Source organism: Oncorhynchus mykiss, chromosome 26 (assembly GCF_057628025.1).
Source record: "Oncorhynchus mykiss isolate SJ-2025 chromosome 26, ASM5762802v1, whole genome shotgun sequence".
In the NCBI taxonomy this organism is placed as follows: Eukaryota; Metazoa; Chordata; class Actinopteri; order Salmoniformes; family Salmonidae; genus Oncorhynchus; species Oncorhynchus mykiss.
Window position 1 is genome coordinate 5,802,501 of NC_143047.1, and position 21,934 is coordinate 5,824,434.

General features: G+C 41.6%; 1 protein-coding gene across 1 annotated transcript in view; it reads right to left on the reverse strand.

The window, feature by feature from the left end:
* Nucleotides 1-21,934, reverse strand: part of LOC110506082 (SH3 and multiple ankyrin repeat domains protein 2-like) — a 182,180-nt gene that overhangs the window by 126,775 nt on the left and 33,471 nt on the right. The window contains exon 8 of the mRNA XM_090223390.1: nt 420-536. Coding sequence (XP_090079516.1) covers nt 420-536 — 117 coding nt within the window. The remainder of the gene's footprint in view (nt 1-419; nt 537-21,934) is intronic.

Below are 21,934 nucleotides of genomic sequence, written 5' to 3' on the forward strand. Positions count from 1 at the left end.
TCTAATTGAGTCTAGACTAGGAGGAGAGCTGTGTGGTGGGAATGAGAGACAGACTAAACCCCTTGTCACTCATTCTCCACCTTTACTCGTGATCCTCTCCTCCAATTTCTCTTAATTGTGGAAAGGCATGATGTTAACCAAAATAACTGCCATTTCATTCTGGATTTACTTACATCTCATATGAACGGAACGAGAAGCAGAGGTGTGTGTATGTGTGTAAGGTCAGTAACGAGTGGTGGCGGGTTCAGTTAATTCACTCAGACACTTACAGACTTGAACACAAGTAGTACAGGTTAACAGAGAGACATCAGGGAGACCTCCAGGCCTACACAATCAAACCAGGTAGAAGAATTGGCAGTTACACTTGTACACACACACACACACACACACACACACACACACACACACACACAGCTCACCTGGTTGTAGAGAGCACAGATGTGCAGCGCTGTGTTCCCTGAGGCGTTCTGTGCGCTCATGTCCGCCCCGTAGAACAGCAGATGCTCCAGATGCTGGACAAAGCCATTCCGACAAGCCTGTACACACGCACACAAACACACAGAAAACAATAAATGTTTATTATAATTGATATAGTTATTTATACAGTGCCTAGTTGAAAGTCTACACACCGCATTCACAGTTGTCACATTCTAAACCTAAAATGGGATTACATAAAAATAAAAAATAAATCCTACAGATCTACACAACCTGCTGCACTTTTTAAAAGTGAAAGAGATGGTGTATGTCTTCACACCCCAGAGTTTATACTTGGTGGAAGCACCTTTGTCAGCAATTACAACTGTAAATCTTTTTTTTATTTTTTATATATAACTCTACCAACTCTCTGCACAACTCTTAGGGCAACATATATCAATTGTTACTCGAGCTCATTCAATTTGGTTGGGAATCACGGATTGACAGCAATAGACAAACCTTGTCTAACATTTTCAAGAAGTTTTAAAGTCAGGACTGAGACTGGACCCCTTGGGAACACTCCACACCTATTGGAAAGTTGATGTTGAGTGTGGGGGAATAATCAGAATTGGTTGGTAACATAGGTAAGATGTTTTATATTCATCATATGTTTGTAAGTTACTTCTCATCAGAATGTTATTTTTGTATAATACTGTGGCGGGGTTGCAGTATCTGTTCTATGTCAAGACTAAGTTGCTTGGGCCGGAGAGAGAGGAGAGGTCAAGCGTGTATCTCTTGACTCCACAATGTCTGTGTGCCAGTCAGGGTGTCTCTGTGAATTGGTCAAGATAGGATGGATTTGATATATGCCTGTTGATATGGAGGATTGGTTTATGGTTCTGAGTTTGAGAAAATAACATAGTTTAGGAGACAAAGCTGAACGATTTATTATGTCTATGCTGTCTGACTATGTGTGTTTTTTGCTATTAAAGGATCTCAGTTGCAATGTGGAAGGGACTCTCAGAGAATTCATTGATAGACACTGAATTGATCTGAGAGTCACAGGGTTGTGATAGAGCTCATATAATTAAATATGGCTTTGGTAACTAACTCTGACTTGTGTGTGGTTTGCTCTCATGATTTGGTAAATAGAGGAAATTTCCACGACATTTGGCGACGAGGAGGGGATGTGAATCTTCACTCGGTGACCGTTCCTGACGATCTAGGTAAATAAATCGTGCACGAGGGATCCCCCAAACTTGGGATCTCAGGGAAACCACACTTCAGGAACGAAGCAGATGGACCAACCTTTGATCTAAGAGGAAGCGAGCCGAGTGGATACCACATCTCGAACTGAGTTTTTTTTTAAGATAAAGGTGAGCGAACCACACACAGATTTGAAGTCGAGTTTTTTAAATTATGCCTGTTACGTATACTCTGAGCGTGAATTCCTTTGTAAGGAAGGCACCTTGGCGGCGTAAGCAGGGCCGAGTCAGAGGAGAGTAATCTGGGAGTTTTGTGGACTCAAAAGATACTCTGCACTGTCCGGTTGCGAGTGACCAAGAGCCCTCCTGACACTGAATTGATCACAGTAGGGATTTGGTGAGGTCTGTCGGGGTGAGGGGCCAGGGGACTGTGTGTTCTAGGTGAAACATGGCACTTGGTGAAGCCCTATTGGAAGAAGGACCTCATTCTGTGCATCTGTGTGATTGTCTAAGTGACCCTCAGATGTGGTGAATTCCAATTATTTTAAATGTGCTAGCCAGGTATGCCCTGGGTGACTCTGTGTGAGTATTTTGTTATGGGATCACTAGGTAATAGTTGTCGGACCGTTCTGTGTGAGTGGGGTAGGGTTGACTCTGTGTGATTATTTTGTTATGGTATCACTAGGTAATAGTTGTCGGACCGTTCTGTGTGAGTGGGGTAGGGTTGACTGTGTGAGTATTTTGTTATGGGATCACTAGGTAATAGTTGTCGGACCGTTCTGTGTGAGTGGGGTAGGGTTGACTCTGTGTGAGTATTTTGTTATGGGATCACTAGGTAATAGTTGTCGGACCGTTCTGTGTGAGTGGGGTAGGGTTGACTCTGTGTGATTATTTTGTTATGGTATCACTAGGTAATAGTTGTCGGACCGTTCTGTGTGAGCGGGGTAGGTTGACTCTGTGTGGGCAAACCTTTTTATGTTCTGATGTTCTGTGTGGACGTCTGACCAGTTATGTGTGAACATCTGACCAATCCTGTGTGGGTGATCCTTAAAGTTCTGTGTGAGTACCTAAGATTTCTTAAGTTTTATGTGGATTCTGTGAATTATTTGAAATTATGATAAATTGTATGTGTGTATAATCAATTACTAGAGATTTGATAAAGTAATGATGAGAATGATTAGATACAATTTAAACCACTCATTCGTAGACGTACGTAGGTTTTGAGTTGGTATCTTAAATGGATAATTTGATAAAGATGAAGTTTTTAAGCACTATTAAAATAATCTACAAAATCTGGGAAATTGAGCTCTAGAAACTGATTAGAGTGTGTCCACTTTTGGTTATCTTACCCTAACGATGTAACTATAAAACGCATATTGGATTATCTCCGTCTGGGTGAAACATTTGAAATTTAACTGCCCTTAAGGTCTGAACATGTTATATTTTTTCTTCCCAGTATGAGAGAAGTTGCGGGATTTATTGAATAAACTGAATAAAGTTAGAGAGAATAAGGGGGAATCTCGATGTAATTTATAATGTCGTACAAAGCCTAAGGTTTTCCATCAAACTAATTATCATTGCGTGATTAATGTGATGTAGTGAAGTAATTGAAATACGTTGCATAAGTAAACATAATCTACTTTTATTAAAAGGCGCCATATCTGTTTCCGAGTCATTAACTGTCAATTTTATTCTTTGATTGCTAATATATTCATTTGGAATTTGACAATCATAGCTGGAGTAACGTTTGCACTATTAAAATTGGGCTATTATTCTTCTGGGAATTGCCGATAGTGACATATTTTGATTTTACTTGTAAATGGGGTTTATTTGCGGAGAAACTTAGTTTTTCACATAGCATTGGTGGTTCAGATCTGCTGGAATAATGTAATTGAGAATTGAGTCGTATTTAAATTACTGTATCAATAGAGAAGACAGTTACCTAAGTTAAAGAAATTCTGAATGATAGCGGGGAGAGAATAGCAATAGAAAGTGGTTACTGAAATGTTTTTCATTCTTATAGATTGACTGACGCATGTTATAATTTTGGCGCTGCGCGTGTTATTTTTAAAGAAATAGGATACATTTCATAAGTGTGGAGAGCAAAGAGAAGAGGAAGTTATAAAGTTGGGGTTTTAATCTTACGATAGAGGTAAGGAAAAACGTTGAAATGAGAGGGGTTATATATTTTTGCCCAATGGGAAAAAAGGAATAGGGTAAGTTGAGCTGAAAGTATGGAAGAGAGTTAGTTGCTATGTTGGCTACTAATTGTCAGGGTAAGTTGCTGGAGGCAGGTAGATTGTTGTAAATTTGCGTTATTAGTTTGAATATACAATAACCTTACTCTAATTGTTTTGACCGTTGTTCAGGTAAAAAAAAAATCTGTATTTCTAGCAGCTGATTCGCTAGGTGGGCATCATAGATTTGTGGCGTTTATTTGGACTGTATTAGGCTATGAGAAAGGGAGACTGGATGTCTGAATCATAAAACATTGTAAGAATAGATTCTGATGGTTATTGATTCTTGGTTTGATTGTTTAAGTAACACCAGTTAATTTGAGCAGGAAAGTTCATGTAGTCTAACATTATAGTATGTTTCCATTATGTGGAACAATGTCAGGTCATTAAACGTGATTGCTGGATTGAGTAGTATGAGAGCCTGTTGGCAGAAGACTAAACTAATATGTTAAGTGGGGGAGTATCATAGATTTTAATTATAGTGTTGCTACCGCAATAGTCAAAATAATTTCATATGTTTTGGGGAATGAAAGCTTTGTGGATATGAGTGGGAAAAAAATAATAAGTTTGTTTTGATTTTTACGCTGATGAGACAGCGCCAACTTTTGAAAGATTTTAGATTTGTTTAAAAAAAATCAGGATTGGTTTTTACTCAATTTATATCAACAGGTTGAAATTATTAGATTGTTGATTAAAAGTTTTTTTAGGAGTTGATTTAACTTAATTAAACATTGTATCATACATTGATGGTGATTAAAACTTATGATTAATGATTTGAGATACAGTGGAATTATCATTAGGTTTGGTTTACAGTTCACGTTTGAGTTTCTGAATCGATGTAGTGTAAATTAATACTACCTAAGTGTTTTGTGTTTTCTCCGGGAAAATGGATATTTCACTGTCTCTCTCTGGAATGTTTCCAGGGACTATACTCTTGGGCTGAGTGAGTGAAATTGAGGCCATAAACTACCACATTGGAGGGGGCCTGGAAGTTTTTTGTTAGTTTTGAGTTTTTATTTTTTGACTTTTCATTACACACGCAAATTCTTTTGATAAAGGAATGTTCTGGGAACATGGACATTTTTTTTGGGGGGGGGGGGGAACTAGTTGATTATTGTTTGCAAATTTATTAATTTATTGTTTGCAAGTTTAATATAGTGAAAAACACTGCTTTGAAGGGTTTTGTATGACCTATGACCTTCTGATGACTTTCCGTTGTGGCTTGATCACCCGCATGGGAAAACCATTTGGATAATGAGTGTATGGTCATTTGTAATACTGCTTTCAAAATAATTTGTGTAATTGGTAAATATGTTTCTTAGCCATATTTGTAATTTGGACCACTGTGAAGGGCATTGCTTTTAACTAAGGGTATGCTGCTTTAAGTCTATTTTCCTATGACAATAGGGGTTAAATCATTTTTCTTTGTGCAGTTTTTTTCAGTTTAGTGATTTTAATTTGATTAGATTAGTTGAAATTTTGTTTTACAATTGTTTTAGTTTTGTTTTACATTACTCTCATACGGAGAGATGTGTGTAAAACATGAGGGAGGATTTCATTTTTTTGAGGGTTTGAATTGAAGTTATACAACTTAAGTGATATGTGAAGGAGTGTATTGTATTTGTTGTGTTTGTTTTGTTCTATTCCTGTTATAGGTCTAACGTCTTGATCCTTGGCTCTACGATGGAGTTGACAGTGAGATGGGGAGTATAAACCAATTTGAAAGAATAGTTTCAATAGAATGTTTTGATATTCTCTGTGAAATATGTTTAGATATGTGTATTAAGAATAATTGGTAAAAGTCATAATTTATCATGTAGTTAATGAACTGAACTAAACTGTTGTTCTGATCTGTTCTTTCGAGGTTATCATGAAAAGTGACATCAGACGGTATCTTAATGCATGGAAGAGATAATTGGACCGAATGGTGTGTGTACCTCAAAACCCCCTCTAACTGGCTGAAGAAGAGTGACAAAGGCGTTGAAGGCTTTCCAAACCACTTCTACCGAGAGAAAAGAACCAAGCCAGAAATTGGTGTACAGTATCAGATTTAAGCTATCTACTGCTTTTCTTTCATGTTTCTCTCATACTGTGAGAGTCCACTTGGAGTGATCATGGAGAAAGATTGTTCTAACATTTTCTTATGATGCTAGTATATTGGTTGACGAATGGACAAGACATGAGTGGTAAAGATGAGACATTGAAATTGGGACATTATCATGGGCCGTCCACTTTGAACTGTAAAGCTATCTGAAGAAAAACGAAAGAGACGCCAGAAGATGCAGTGCCTGAGAGGGGGGGGGGGGGGGGTTGGTCAACTGTGCCATTAAATTGTTTATACTTTTGTGGTATCAGGTTGATTGAAGAGGTCTACACCATGTAAATTGTAGTAATTTAGATTAAGAATGCATTGAGATACTGATCTGTAGTATAATCATGATTAAAAAAGTTAATAGTAGAATTATGGGATAATTATACTGAATGTAAGTAAATCTGCTAATATTGATGTGTGTTAAATTGAGGTTTTTACTTTGAGTGATAAGACAAATTTGAATCACTGAGGAATGCTATACTAAATATTGGTTGGATAAATAGTTGGGTTGTTACTTATGATTTGGAATATGAATGATTTCACTGCCCTATACTCTATTCCTGAGTATATTTCTGAGCATGAGGACTTACAGGGATGTATGTCCTATATGTTGTGAGGAGGCCTGTGTTTAGATACTGGTTCTCATGTAACTTAAAGAGCATTGATATGTTATGTTTTTATTATTCTGTGTTATTAAACATGTGCAAGTTTGTCTTGTAGAATAAAGGTTGTAAACTTAGTTTCAGAAGGGAGAAAGCTTACATATAAGCTAAGGTACAGTGCCTTGCGAAAGTATTCAGCCCCCTTGAACTTTGCGACCTTTTGCCACATTTCATGCTTCAAACATAAAGATATAAAACTGTATTTTTTGTGAAGAATCAACAACAAGTGGGACACAATCATGAAGTGGAACGACATTTATTGGATATTTCAAACTTTTTTAACAAATCAAAAACTCAAAAATTGGGCGTGCAAAATTATTCAGCCCCTTTACTTTCAGTGCAGCAAACTCTCTCCAGAAGTTCAGTGAGGATCTCTGAATGATCCAATGTTGACACTCCACAAATGTCTTGTTAACAAACTATAGTTTTGGCAAGTCGGTTAGGACATCTACTTTGTGCATGACACAAGTCATTTTCCAACAATTGTTTACAGACAGATTCTTTCACTTTCAGAACAACAGCAAAGGACCTTGTGAAGATGCTGGAGGAAACAGGTACAAAAGTATCGAAATCCACAGTAAAATGAGTGCTATAACGACATACACTGAAAGGCCGCTCAGCAAGGAAGAAGCTACTGCTCCAAAACCGCCATAAAAAAGCAAGACTATGGTTTGCAACTGCACATGGGGACAAAGATCATACTTTTTAGAGAAATGTCCTCTGGTCTGATGAAACAAAAATACAACTATTTGGCCATAATGACCATCGTCATGTTTGGAGGAAAAAGGGGACGCTTGCAAGCCGAAGAACACCATCCCAACTGTGAAGCACGGGGGTGGCAGCATCAATTTGTGGGGGTGCTTTGCTGCAGGAGGGACTGGTGCACTTCACAAAATAGATGACATCACGAGGGAGGAAAATTACGTGGACATGTTGAAGCAACATCTCAAGACATCAGTCAGGAAGTTAAAGCTTGGTCGCAAATGGGTCTTCCAGTTAGTGGAAGACCCAAATTGTGGAAAAGGGGCTTAAGGACAACAAAGTCAAGGCATTGGAGTGTCCATCACAAAGTCCTGACCTCAATCCTACTGAAAATGTGTGGGCAGACCTGGAAAAGTGTGTGCGAGCAAGGAGGCCTACAAACCTGACTCAATTACACCAGGTCTTTCAGGTGGAATGGGCCAAAATTTACCCAACTTATTGTGGGAAGCTTGTGGAAGGGTACCCGAAATGTTTGACCCAAGTTAAACAATTTAAAGGCAATGCTACCAAATACTAATTGAGTCTATGTAAACTCCTGACCCACTGGGAATGTGATGAAAGAAATAAAAGCTTAAATAAATCATTCTCGCTACTATTATTCTAACATTTCACATTCTTAAAATAAAGTGGTGATCCTAACTGACCTAAGACCGGGGATTTTTACTCTGATTAAATTTCAGGAATTGTGAAAAACAGAGTTTAAATCCTTTTAGCTAAGGTGTATGTAAACTTCTGACTTCAACTGTAGGTAGAGTTATTAAAGTGACATAGATAATGCATAGATAGTAACAGAGTATCAGCAGCATAGAAGAGGGGGAGGGGGGCAATGCAAATAGTCTGGGTAGCCATTTCATTAGATGTTTAGGAGTGTTATGGCTTGGGGTTATAAGCTGTTTAGAAGCCTCTTGGACCTATACTTGGCGCTCTGGTACCGCTTGCCGAGAACAGTCTATGAGTAGGGTGGCTGGAGTTTTTGACCATTTTTAGGGCCTTTCTCTGACACCGCCTGGTATAGAAGTCCTGAATGGCAGGAAGCTTGGCCCCGGTGATGTACTGGGCCGTACACACTACCCTCTTTAGTGCCTTGCAGTTGGAGGCCGAGCAATTGCCATAACAGGCAGTTGTCCTTGCACCACACGGTCAGGTATCTGACCTCCTCCCTATAGGCTGTCTCATCGTTGTCGGTGATCAGGCCTACCACTGTTGTGTCATCGGCAAATTTAAAAATGGTGTTGGAGTCGTGCCTGGCCGTGCAGTCATGAGGAAACAGCGAGTACAGGAGGGGACTGAGCACGCACCCCTGAGGGTCCCCCGTGTTGAGGATCAGTGTGGCGGATGTGTTGTTACCTACCCTCACCACCTGGGTGCAGCCCGTCAGGAAGTCCAGGATCCAGTTGCACAGGGAGGTGTTTAGTCCCAGGGTCCTTAGCTAAGTGATGAGCTTTGAGGGCACTATGAGCTGTAGTCAATTAATAGTATTCTCACATAGGTGTTCCTTTTGTCCAGGTGTGAAAGGGCAGTGTGGAGTGCAATAAGGATTGCATCATCTGTGGATCTGTTGGGGCAGTATGCAAATTGGAGTGGGTCTAGGGTTTCTGGGATAATGGTGCTGATGTGAGCCATGACCAGCCTTTCAAAGCAGTGCTACGGGTCGGTAGTCATTTAGGCAGGTAACCTTAGTGTTCTTGGGCACAGGGACTATGGTGGTCTGCTTGAAACATGTTGGTATTACAGACTTAGACAGGGAGAGGTTGAAAATGTCAGTGAAGACACTTGCCAATTGGTCAGCACATTTATAGGGAAAGACATTCAACAATTACAGAACTTACACAAATGACTGATGATTGGCTAGGAGAAATTGATAATACAAATATTGTGTGTGCTGTTTTGTTAGACTTCAGTGCGGCTTATGACATTATCGATCTGCTGGAAAAACGTATATGTTATGGCTTTACACCCCCTGCTGTATTGTGGGTAAAGAGTTACCTGTCTAACAGAACACAGAGGGTGTTCTTTAATGGAATCCTCTCTGACATAATCCAGGTAGAATCAGGAATTCGCCAGGGCCGCCAGGCCCCTTACTTTTTAACATTTTTACTAACAACATGCCACTGACTTTGACTAAAGCCGGTGTGTCTATGTATGCGGATGACTCAACACTGTACATGTCAGCTACCACAGCGGCTGATATGACAGCGGCTGCAACACTTAACAAAGAACTGCAGTTAGTGTCATGACTTTCCCTCCTGGTTGAGGATCAAAGAGAGTGGGGCCGGTTCTAGGACTTTAACGACCGGTCGTAAAATGTATCTTCATGCACGGCAGTATGGAGAACAATGGAAAAATCCTTTGTGTGTTGAGAGAGAATCTGCCACCAAAAATCCAACATCCAAAAGTGGATAATGAAACAATGTTTCTTCATAAATAATGTGGGAAATGGTTGGTGGGGCTCCAAACAATAATCATGTCAAATAAGTTGTTTTGTGATGTCATTAAGGATGGTATAACTAAATAACTGTATCTCTGAAGGTGTACGCATTCAAGGGGTCAGGTTAACATATTTATGATGAGCATATTATTCAACTGTATGTACGATAGGTTAATTCCTTTGTCTCTCCTTCTCCCACTCTTTCTTTCCCCACCCCTTTCATTGTGTAACCAGCTGTCATATCGGGTTAGTCCACTAGGGACTTTTCATTGCATTATGTTAGTAATCAATTCAACCTATACTGTGTGCGTTTATGTATTTCTGTGTAATTATATTTTTAGTTAGTAAATAAATAATTAAGCCAATTTGTGTAAACTGAGTCATCATGTAGACTAGGGTTCGTGCATATTTATAGAATATTAAGGAGACTGATATGAGGTAAAAAATACATTAATAAGTGACTTATCTATAGATATGAATAAATCTTATAAGAGTTTAATTCGGGAGATAGTCATTCATTAAATAAGTTCCCATGGTGCCCTAAGTTACTGAGATAATTGTTACATGATTCATTTAATGTGGTTATTGAGCAAGTTGAGGTGATTAAACTGCTTGGAGTAACCCTAGATTGTAGTTTAGTCACTGCTCCCGAGTTGCACAACGGTCTAAGGCCCTGCATCTCAGTGCAAGAGGCATCACTATAGTACCTGGTTCAAATCCAGGCTGTATCACATCCGGCCGTTATTGGGGGTCCCATAGGGCGGCACACAATTGGCCCAGCGTCATCCGGATTTGGTGGGAGTAGGCCGTCATTGTAAATAAGATTTTGTTCTTAACTGACTTGCCTAGTTTAATAAAAAATAAATACAACATTTTAACTGTCATTGTCAAAACATATTGATACATGAGTAGCTTAGATGGGGAGAAGTCTGTCCATAATAAAGCACTGCATATCTTCTTAACAAAGCAATCAACAAGACAGGTCCTACAGGCTCTAGTTTTGTCACACCTGTACTACTGTTCAGTATTGTGATCAGGTGCCACAAAGAGGGACTTTAAAATGGAAAATTACAATTGGCCCAGAACAGGCCAGCACGGCTTGCACTTAAAAGTACATGGGGAGCTAATATTAATGAAATGCATGTCAATATCTCATGGCTCAAAATAGAGGAGAGATTGACTTCATCAGTACTTGTTTTTGTAAGAAGTGTTGACAAGCTGAATGTACCGAGCTGTCTGTTTAAACTCCTGGCACACAGCTCGGACACCCATGCATACCCCACAAAACATGCCACCAAAGGTCTCTTCACAAGCCCCAAGTCCAGCACAGACTATGGGATGCGCACAGTACTACATAGAGCCATGACTACATGGGACTTTATTCAACATCAGGTAACACATGAAAGCAGTAGAATCAAATTTGATAAACAGGTAAAAATACCCCTAGTGCAGGGGTGTCAAACTCAAATACCCAGTGGGCCAAAATGTAAAACCTGAACAAAGTCACGGGCCAACATTGAACAAATTAACCTTTTAATATGGACCCAAACAAGTTTTGCTTTAACATTGAATATGGAACAAGCATCGCTTATTACCATACAATATATAATTTAATAGTGGAGACATGCAAAATCGAATTTCAAATGAAAAAACACATCAATGGCATTCATTTATTAAATAAATAAAATTTAAATAAAAAGTGTATGCCTCTTTTCTATTTGCAGCCTTCTGATTTAAATACCAAAATAAACTTTTTCCACTGGCTAATAATTTTACAAATAAAATTATAATAAATCAATCAACCATTCAAGCCCATGCCTTGTAGCAAGAAAAAGTGCATAAAGAAAACGTTAATTATTGCACACTGGTCTAATCTGATGTGCCCAAGCCAGATACCTGGCATCTCTTCTTGGATGCTAGTTCATCAATGTCTGGGCTCAAGCTCTGAGCTGAAGAAATCCTCAGTATCGAGCGAAGATGTTTATCAGTCAGACGTCTCCTATGAGTTGTTTTGGTCATCTTCATCGAGGAGAAAAGTTGCTCGCATAGATAAGTGCTGCCGAACATGGAGAGCATCTGAGCAGCTTGGGTGCGGAGCTGAGGCATTGTGTCAGGGATGAACCGTGGAAACTGTGCGGCGCCCACAGCATCATACTTTGACTTCAGCGTGTCGTTGCACTGGAGTTCAATCAGCTCCATTTGGATGTTGGTTGGTGCATTTTCCACATCAACTGCGAAGGGATTACTAAGCAGTTCAAACTTGCATTTCTGGACATCGAAGTCGTCAAATCGCCGGCTAAACTCAGCGGCGAGAACACTGAGTTTTTCAGCAAACTGTGCGCATGGGAACACGGCGGTAGAGATCTGCGCTATTATGGATTGGCAGCAGGGAAAATGGCAAGGGTTTCCTTGCAGCATCTGATTCTCCCACAGGCACAGTTTAGTTTTGAAGGCCCTCACTGCAGCGTACATGTCTGTGATGATGCGCCCCCGCCCCTGAAGCTGCAGGTTCAGCGCATCGAGATGTCACAGAGAAAGGCCAGCTCACACAGGAACTTTTGCTCCCGGAGCTCTGCTGTGTCCTTCCCTTTGGTTTCCAGGAATTGACATATTTCCTCACGCAGCTTGAAACATCTGTTCAGTACTTTTCCTCTGCTTAGCCATCTCACCTCTGTGTGATACGGCACGTCTGCGTATTCCGAACCACACTCCTCCAGAAAAGATTTAAACTGGCGGTGATTTAGACCTTTGGCTCTTATAAAGTTAACTACCTGTGTTACTGTGGTCATAACATGTTCCATCTTTAGGGCTTTGGCACACAGTGCTTCCTGATGTATGATGCAGTGGTAAACAGTTAGCTCACCTGCACAGTTCTCTTCCCGCATCTTCTCCCGAACCATGCCCACCAGTCCACTCTTTTTACTGCACATCGCTGGCGCACCATCTGTCGTTAATCCAACAAGTTTATCCCACGGCAGCTTTATTTCAGTTACACATTTGGAAACCTCCTCAAAGATTTCCTTTCCTGTGGTTGTGCCATGCATTGATTTGAATCCTAATAGCTCCTCCGTAACACACAGATTTGAGTCCACTCCACGGATGAAGACTGACAGCTGAGCAGTATCAGATGCGTCGCAGCTCTCATCCACAGCGAGGGAGAACGCAACAAAATCTTTTCCCTTTTCCATCAGCTGGTCATACAGATTGGTGGCAAGATCACATGTGCGATCAGCTACTGTGTTCCTGCTCAGGCTCACGTTTGAAAATGCTTGTTTTTTCTCTGGGCATACGAGGTCACAAACCTTCATCATGCACTTTTTCATGAACTCTCCCTCATTAAAGGGCCGGGCTGATTTTGCGATCTCTGCTGCCACTGTATAACTAGCCTTTACAGCAGCCTCGCTTTGTGATGTGGCTTTTTTAAACATATTCTGTTGTGAAACCAAACTTATTTTTATCTCCTCTACTTTCTGGCTCCTTTGAGTCATGTCCAGGTCCTTGTATTTGTCATGGTGTTTCGTTTCATAGTGTCGTCTAATGTTGTACTCCTTACTTACAGCCACGTTGACTCCACAAACAAGACAAACAGGTTTGTCTTTTACATATGTAAACAGATATTCTGCCTCCCACTTGTCCAGAAAGCTCCTGTTTTCTGCCTTTATTTTCGCCATTTTTGGGAAGGGTTAGCTCGCTGACAGTTGTAGCGTCTATGTTGCTATGACTACTGTCACAGAGGAGAGAGCGTTTCTGGGTCCTGTCCTGATTGGCGCGCGAAAACAGCAGAGCATTATGGGATTCGTAGTATTAGTGGTGAATGCGCTGTATAATACCGGCGGGCCAGCTCTAGTAGTAATTTGGTATTGTCTCGCGGGCCAAATATAATTACCCCGCGGGCCAAATTTGGCCCGCGGGCCAGAGTTTGACACCCATGCCCTAGTGGAACAGCGGCGACTGTGAAGAGACACACACAAAAGTATAGACACACGCATACGCACACAAACGCTGGCACGCGCTCTCTACACACACGTACATTGTAATATTGTTGTATGGTGGTATTATACATGTTGTATCGTAGATATGTAGTTGTATAATAATGTTATATGATGTACTGTTTTACATGTGAGGTAAGTGCCTTAATGTGTTTGGACCCCAGGAAGAGTAGCTGCTGCCTTGGCAGCAGGAACTAATGGGTATCCCTAATAAATACAAAAACACAAATAATCGAAAATACAGAGGGTTTCACAACATTGCATTCTCTCCACATTACTAGCCTGTATGACAAAGTGGGAAAAAAGGAAGCCTGTGTTAAAAAAAACCTATTTAAAATCCTCCATTATGTTTGCATGAAGGCCCTTAAGTAATACTGTAGACAACATGGCAAGGAAATTAACTTTTTGGCTTAAAATCAAAACTTTCAATCCAATACAAGACATCACAGAGTGAAACCATCTGTATGTTCAAGTCATGTGGTGGGGGCATTATCATGGTTTGAGTGTGTATGCTTGTCACCGGCAGGGACAGGGGAGTTTGTCAGGATCAAAAGAAATATGAAAGTTGTAGTAAAAAAAACCTGCCTCAGTCTTCTGAATGCCTCACTCTGGGATAGTTTTACAATTCAGTGTGACAATTACAGAAATTTTAAAACCAATGACACACCAGATTGCTTTAAAAGAGGAGTTCAGTGTTCCTAATGGGTTAAGTCTCAGTCCTTATTTAAATCTGTTTGAAAATCCAAGACAAGGTTTGAATATCCCTGTCCATCAATGATTCCCAACCAAATTTATTGAGCTTGAGCAATTTTGACAAAAACAATGGATATATGTTTCCCTAAGAGTTGTCTTGAGTTGGTAGAATCCTACGCAATCAAGACATGTTCGTTTCAATTTTTGTTTTTATTAATTTAGAAAATGTTCTATATTTTTTCTTTCACTTTGAAAATGTGGAGCAGGTTGTGTAGATCTGTATAATAATACAATTGAATCCCTTTTAGATACACATATACACTACTCCAAGATCGCATAGCAGTTCAGACGTCTTTTGTCCTCGTCTTGTCGTGTCCTGTATATATATATATATATTTACAACTTTTTTCACATACATTTTATTTTTATTTTTCATCAACTCATCTTCAAAACACTCTCCTGCAACCCGCCTCACCAATTTATATTTATAAAAAAGTATTATTTACCTCAGATCTGTAATCCTCCAAGAAGCTAGCCAGAAACTCCAAGAAGCTAGCCAGAAACTATCCAGAAGCTAGCCAGGAGCTAGCCCAGAAGCTAATCCAGAAGCTAATCAGAAACTAGTTAGCTTCTTTACTGGCAAATCGTTAGTATTCAGCTTGTGGTCATCAGCTATCCTTTAGCTCGAAAATCTATCGAAAATCTATCGCCAGTTTTGTACGGCGCAGCGCGGCTCGGAACGGAACATACCGGACCAATTTTTCTCTCCATGTCCCTGGATTTCAACTGCTCTCTGGACATTCATACCTGGATCTCACAGCTAGCTAGCTGCTATCCGTGTGACAATCGGCTTTCGTCGATTCCGGAGCAAACATCAATTATTCCGGTGCTAGCCAGCTCCGTCAATCACTCCTGAGTTCCATCATTCACTCCTGGGCTGCAGTCACCTATCCGGACCCGTTTTACTGCCTACGCGGAGCCCCACCGGGCCTTCACAACTGGACTGCCGACGTTATCTACCTGAAGGAGATCCGGCTGGCTCCTCCGTCGCAACGTTACCTGAACGCCCATCTGCGGCCCGCTAACCGTTAGCTGTCTTACCGGCTGCTATCTGAATAGACAATCAGACAATTTATTTATTTTTATTATTATCATGTTTTCTTCTTGGGCCTCTATAACTATATCTATTGTTCTTAGTTTTGTTGTTGTTGTGTGATTTGGATTAATCCCCTCTACCACACGGAACCTCACTAATCTACTGACCGAACGCAAGAGGTGGCTAACAACATACCTCCATCCTATGCTAGCTTGCTACCGATGGCCTGGCTAGCTGTCTAAATCGCCGTGACCCTCAACCAACCTCTCCACTCACTGGACCCTTTTGATCACTCGACTAAGCATGCCTCTCCTTAATGTCAATATGTCTTGTCCATTGCTGTTCTGGTTAGTGTTTATTGGCTTATTTCACTGTAGAGCCTCTAGTCCTGCTCACTATACCTTATCCAACCTATTAGTTCCACCACCCACACATGCAATGACATCTCCTGGTTTCAATGATGTTTCTAGAGACAATATCTCTCTCTTCATCACTCAATACCTAGGTTTACCTCCACTGTATTCACATCCTACCTTACCTTTGTCTGTACATTATACCTTGATGCTATTTTATCACCCCCAGAAACCTCCTTTTACTCTCTGTTCCAGACGTTCTAGACGACCAATTCTTATTGCTTTTAGCCGCACCCTTATTCTACTCCTCCTATGTTCCTCTGGCGATGTAGAGGTGAATCCAGGCCCTGCAGTGCCTAGCTCCACTCCTATTCCCCAGGCGCTCTCTTTTGACGACTTCTGTAACCGTAATAGCCTTGGTTTCATGCATGTTAACATTAGAAGCCTCCTCCCTAAGTTTGTTCTATTCACTGCTTTAGCACACTCTGCCAACCCGGATGTTCTAGCTGTGTCTGAATCCTGGCTTAGGAAGACCACCAAAAATTCAGACATTTTAATTCCAAACTACAACATTTTCAGACAAGATAGAACTGCCAAAGGGGGCGGTGTTGCAATCTACTGCAAAGATAGCCTGCAGAGTTCTGTCCTACTATCCAGGTCTGTACCCAAACAATTTGAACTTCTACTTTTAAAAATCCACCTCCACCTCCACCAAGTCTCTCACCGTTGCCGCCTGCTATAGACCACCCTCTGCCCCCAGCTGTGCTCTGGACACCATATGTGAACTGATTGCCCCCCATCTATCTTCAGAGCTCGTGCTGCTAGGCGACCTAAACTGGAACATGCCATCCTACAATCTAAACTTGATGCCCTCAATCTCACACAAATTATCAATGAACCTACCAGGTACCTCCCCAAAGACTTAAACACGGGCACCCTCATAGATATCCTCCTAACCAACTTCCCCTCTAAATACACCTCTGCTGTCTTCAACCAAGATCTCAGCGATCACTGCCTCATTGCCTGCATCCGTAATGGGTCAGCGGTCAAACGACCTCCTCTCATCACTGTAAAACGCTCCCTGAAACACTTCAGCGAGCAGGCCTTTCTAATCGACCTGGCCGGGGTATCCTGGAAGGATATTGACCTCATCCCGTCAGTAGAGGATGCCTGGATATTTTTTTAAAATGCCTTCCTAACCATCTTAAATAAACATGCCCCATTCAAGAAATTTAGAACCAGGAACAGATATAGCCCTTGGTTCTCCCCAGACCTGACTGCCCTTAACCAACACAAAAACATCCTATGGCGTTCTGCATTAGCATCGAACAGCCCCCGTGATATGCAGCTGTTCAGGGAAGCTAGAAACCATTATACACAGGCAGTTAGAAAAGCCAAGGCTAGCTTTTTCAAGCAGAAATTTGCTTCTTGCAACACTAACTCAAAAAAGTTCTGGGACACTGTAAAGTCCATGGAGAATAAGAACACCTCCTCCCAGCTGCCCACTGCACTGAAGATAGGAAACACTGTCACCACTGATAAATCCACCATAATTGAAAATTTCAATAAGCATTTTTCTACTGCTGGCCATGCTTTCCACCTGGCTACTCCTACCCCTGTCAACAGCACTGCACCCCCAACAGCAACTCACCCAAGCCTTCCCCATTTCTCCTTCTCCCAAATCCATTCAGCTGATGTTCTGAAAGAGCTGCAAAATCTGGACCCCTACAAATCAGCCGGGCTAGACAATCTGGACCCTTTCTTTCTAAAATTATCTGCCGAAATTGTTGCCACCCCTATTACTAGCCTGTTCAACCTCTTTCGTGTCGTCTGAGATTCCCAAAGATTGGAAAGCAGCTGCGGTCATCCCCCTCTTCAAAGGGGGGGACAAAATGCTACAGACCTATATCTATCCTACCATGCCTTTCTAAGGTCTTCGAAAGCCAAGTCAACAAACAGATTACCGACCATTTCGAATCTCACCATACCTTCTCTGCTATGCAATCTGGTTTCAGAGCTGGTCATGGGTGCACCTCAGCCACGCTCAAGGTCCTAAACGATATCTTAACCGCCATCGATAAGAAACATTACTGTGCAGCCGTATTCATTGATCTGGCCAAGGCTTTCGACTCTGTCAATCACCACATCCTCATCGGCAGACTCAACAGCCTTGGTTTCTCAAATGATTGCCTCGCCTGGTTCAGCAACTACTTCTCTGATAGAGTTCAGTGTGTCAAATCGGAGGGTCTGTTGTCCGGACCTCTGGCAGTCTCTATCGGGGTGCCACAGGGTTCAATTCTTGGACCGACTCTCTTCTCTGTATACATCAATGAGGTCGCTCTTGATGCTGGTGAGTCTCTGATCCACCTCTACGCAGACGACACCATTCTGTATACTTCCGGCCCTTCTTTGGACACTGTGTTAACAACCCTCCAGGCAAGCTTCAATGCCATACAACTCTCCTTCCGTGGCCTCCAATTGCTCTTAAATACAAGTAAAACTAAATGCATGCTCTTCAACCGATCGCTACCTGCACCTACCCGCCTGTCCAACATCACTACTCTGGACGGCTCTGACTTAGAATACATGGACAACTACAAATACTTAGGTGTCTGGTTAGACTGTAAACTCTCCTTCCAGACCCATATCAAACATCTCCAATCCAAAGTTAAATCTAGAATTGGCTTCCTATTTCGCAACAAAGCATCCTTCACTCATGCTGCCAAACATACCCTTGTAAAACTGACCATCCTACCAATCCTCGACTTTGGCGATGTCATTTACAAAATAGCCTCCAATACCCTACTCAACAAATTGGATGCAGTCTATCACAGTGCAATCCGTTTTGTCACCAAAGCCCCATATACTACCCACCATTGCGACCTGTACGCTCTCTTTGGCTGGCCCTCGCTTCATACTCGTCGCCAAACACACTGGCTCCATGTCATCTACAAGACCCTGCTAGGTAAAGTCCCCCCTTATCTCAGCTCGCTGGTCACCATAGCATCTCCCACCTGTAGCACACGCTCCAGCAGGTATATCTCTCTAGTCACCCCCAAAACCAATTCTTTCTTTGGCCGCCTCTCTTTCCGGTTCTCTGCTGCCAATGACTGGAACGAACTACAAAAATCTCTGAAACTGGAAACACTTATCTCCCTCACTAGCTTTAAGCACCAACTGTCAGAGCAGCTCACAGATTACTGCACCTGTACATAGCCCACCTATAATTTAGCCCAAACAACTACCTCTTTCCCAACTGTATTTCATTTATTTATTTATTTTGCTCCTTTGCACCCCATTATTTTTATTTCTACTTTGCACATTCTTCCATTGCAAAACTACCATTCCAGTGTTTTACTTGCTATATTGTATTTACCTTGCCACCATGGCCTTTTTTGCCTTTACCTCCCTTCTCACCTCATTTGCTCACATTGTATATAGACTTGTTTATACTGTATTATTGACTGTATGTTTGTTTTACTCCATGTGTAACTCTGTGTCGTTGTATCTGTCGAACTGCTTTGCTTTATCTTGGCCAGGTCGCAATTGTAAATGAGAACTTGTTCTCAACTTGCCTACCTGGTTAAATAAAGGTCAAATAAATAAAAAAATACAGTATATATATATACAGTGCATTCGGAAAGTATTCAGACCCCTTGACATTTTCCAGATTTTGATACTTTACAGCCTTATTCTAAAATGTATTAAATATTTTTTTCCCTCATCAATCTACAAACAATACCCCATAATGACAAAGCAAAAACTGGTTTATAGATTTTTTTGCACATTTATTAAACATAAGAAAATAAAATATAAAACATTTACACAAGCATTCAGACCCTTTACTCAGTGCTTTGTTGAAGCACCTTTGGCAGCAATTACAGTCTCAAGTTTTCTTGGGTATGACGCTACAAGCTTGACACACCTCTATTTGGGGAGTTTCTCTCATTCTTCTCTGCAGATAATTTCAAGCACTGTCAGGTTGGATTGGGAGCATCGCATTTCAGGTCTCTCCAGAGATGTTCGATCAACTTCAAGTCCGGTCTCTGGCTGGGCTACTCAAGGACAATCAGAGACTTGTCCCACATCCACTCCTGCATTTTCTTGGCTGTGTGCTTAGGGTTGTTGTCCTGTTGGAAGGTGGACCTTCACCCCAGTATGCATTCCTGAGAGCTCTGGAGCAGGTTTTCATCAAGGATCTCTGTACTTTGTTCCGTTCATCTTTCCCTCGATCCTGACTAGTCTCCAAGTCCCTGAAAATAATAAACATCCCCACAGCATGATGCTGCCACCACCATGCTTCACCGTAGGGATGGTGCCAGGTTTTCTCCAGACGTGATGCTTGGCATTCAGGCCAAAGATTTCAATGTTGGTTTCATCAGACCAGAGAATCTTGTTTCTCATGGTCTGAGAGTCCTTTAGGTGCCTTTTGGAAAACTCCAAGCAGGCTGTCATGTGCCTTTTACCGAGGAGTGGCTTCCGTCTAGCCACTCTACCATAAAGGTCTGAATTGTGGAGTGCTGCAGAGATGGTTGTACTTCTGAAAGGTTCTCCCATCTCCACAGATGAACTCAGGAGCTCTGTCAGAATGACCATCGGGTTCTTGGTCACCTCCCTGACCAAGGCTCTTCTCCCCCAATTGCTCAGTTTGGATGGGCGATCAGCTCTTGGAAGAGTCTTGGTGGTTCCAAACTTCTTCTATTTAAGAATGATAGACAGGTGAAAACTATCCCAGAGTGAGGCATTCAGAAGACTTAGGCAGGTTTTACTACAACTTTCATATTTATTTTGATCCTGACAAAGCCTTTCCAAATCATGTCCAATCAAATTCATTTACACAGGTGGACTCCAATCAAGTTCTAGAAATGTCTCAAGGATTATCAATGGAAACAGGATGCACCTGAGCTCAATTTTGAGCCTCATAGCAAAGGGTCTAAATACATACCAATGTAATTAGAGCAGTAAAAATACATGTTTTGTCATACCTTGGTATACGGTCTGATATACCACAGCTTTCAGCCAATCAGCATTCAAGGCTCGAACCAACCGTTTTATAATTATGATCAGGTACCACGGTTATGATAAAAAAAAACACTATTTACTGTTCTAATGACGTTGGTAACCAGTTTATAATTGCAATAAGGCACATTGGGGGTTTGTGGTATATGACCAATAAACATGACTAAGGACTGTATCCAGGCGCTTCGCGTTGCGTCGTCCCTAAGAACAGCCCTTAGCATGGTATATTGGCCATATACCACACCCCCCGTGCCTTATTGCTTAAACATACAACATATAATACACATGGTGACACAAGCTATATAATAGTCTCTGCTTTGGCTTTGCCCTAGAGTCAGGCTGCAGTTACATGCCATGTCCACTAGGTGTCCGTGTTCTGCAGAGTAGGCAGCACTGGGGCCCTGGAGTTTAGGATATTATGTCCTTAGTTTGAACCCAGTCATCAGATGGAAGAATCAGTTCTAGGGGGATGTAGTGAGCAGATGTAGAAAGAAACCAGTGCTAAATAAGGAAAGATGTGTCAAAGTATAATTTGAAAACCTACACAAATCCAAAGTAATTTAGAGAAACAGGTTGACAGAGTGAGCGAAAGAGATTCAGTGGGGGAGCGAGGGAGGAGAGCGCAAAGGAAGCGGTGGCATTTCCGTAGCACATGGGCAAGGCTCGTTTTCGGAGGATGTAAATGCGTTTTGATGATAGTTAACTGATAGGCTAACCTAGAGGAGAGTTGTGTTTGATACGTTGACAGTGCCATCTTCAGAGAAGAGAAAGCACAGTACGTCAGGAAGAGGGATGTCACTGCTGGCTAGAGCTGATAGCAATCAGAGTAGCACAGGAAGGGAGAGGGTCTAGGAGAGCTATCAACCATCTGTACACGCACACAAGCACGCGCACACAAGCACGCGCACACACACGTACACACATGTACGGGGGACAAGTAAGTGTGCGTGTTTGTGTGCCTGTGTGCATGTGTGTATGTGTGTG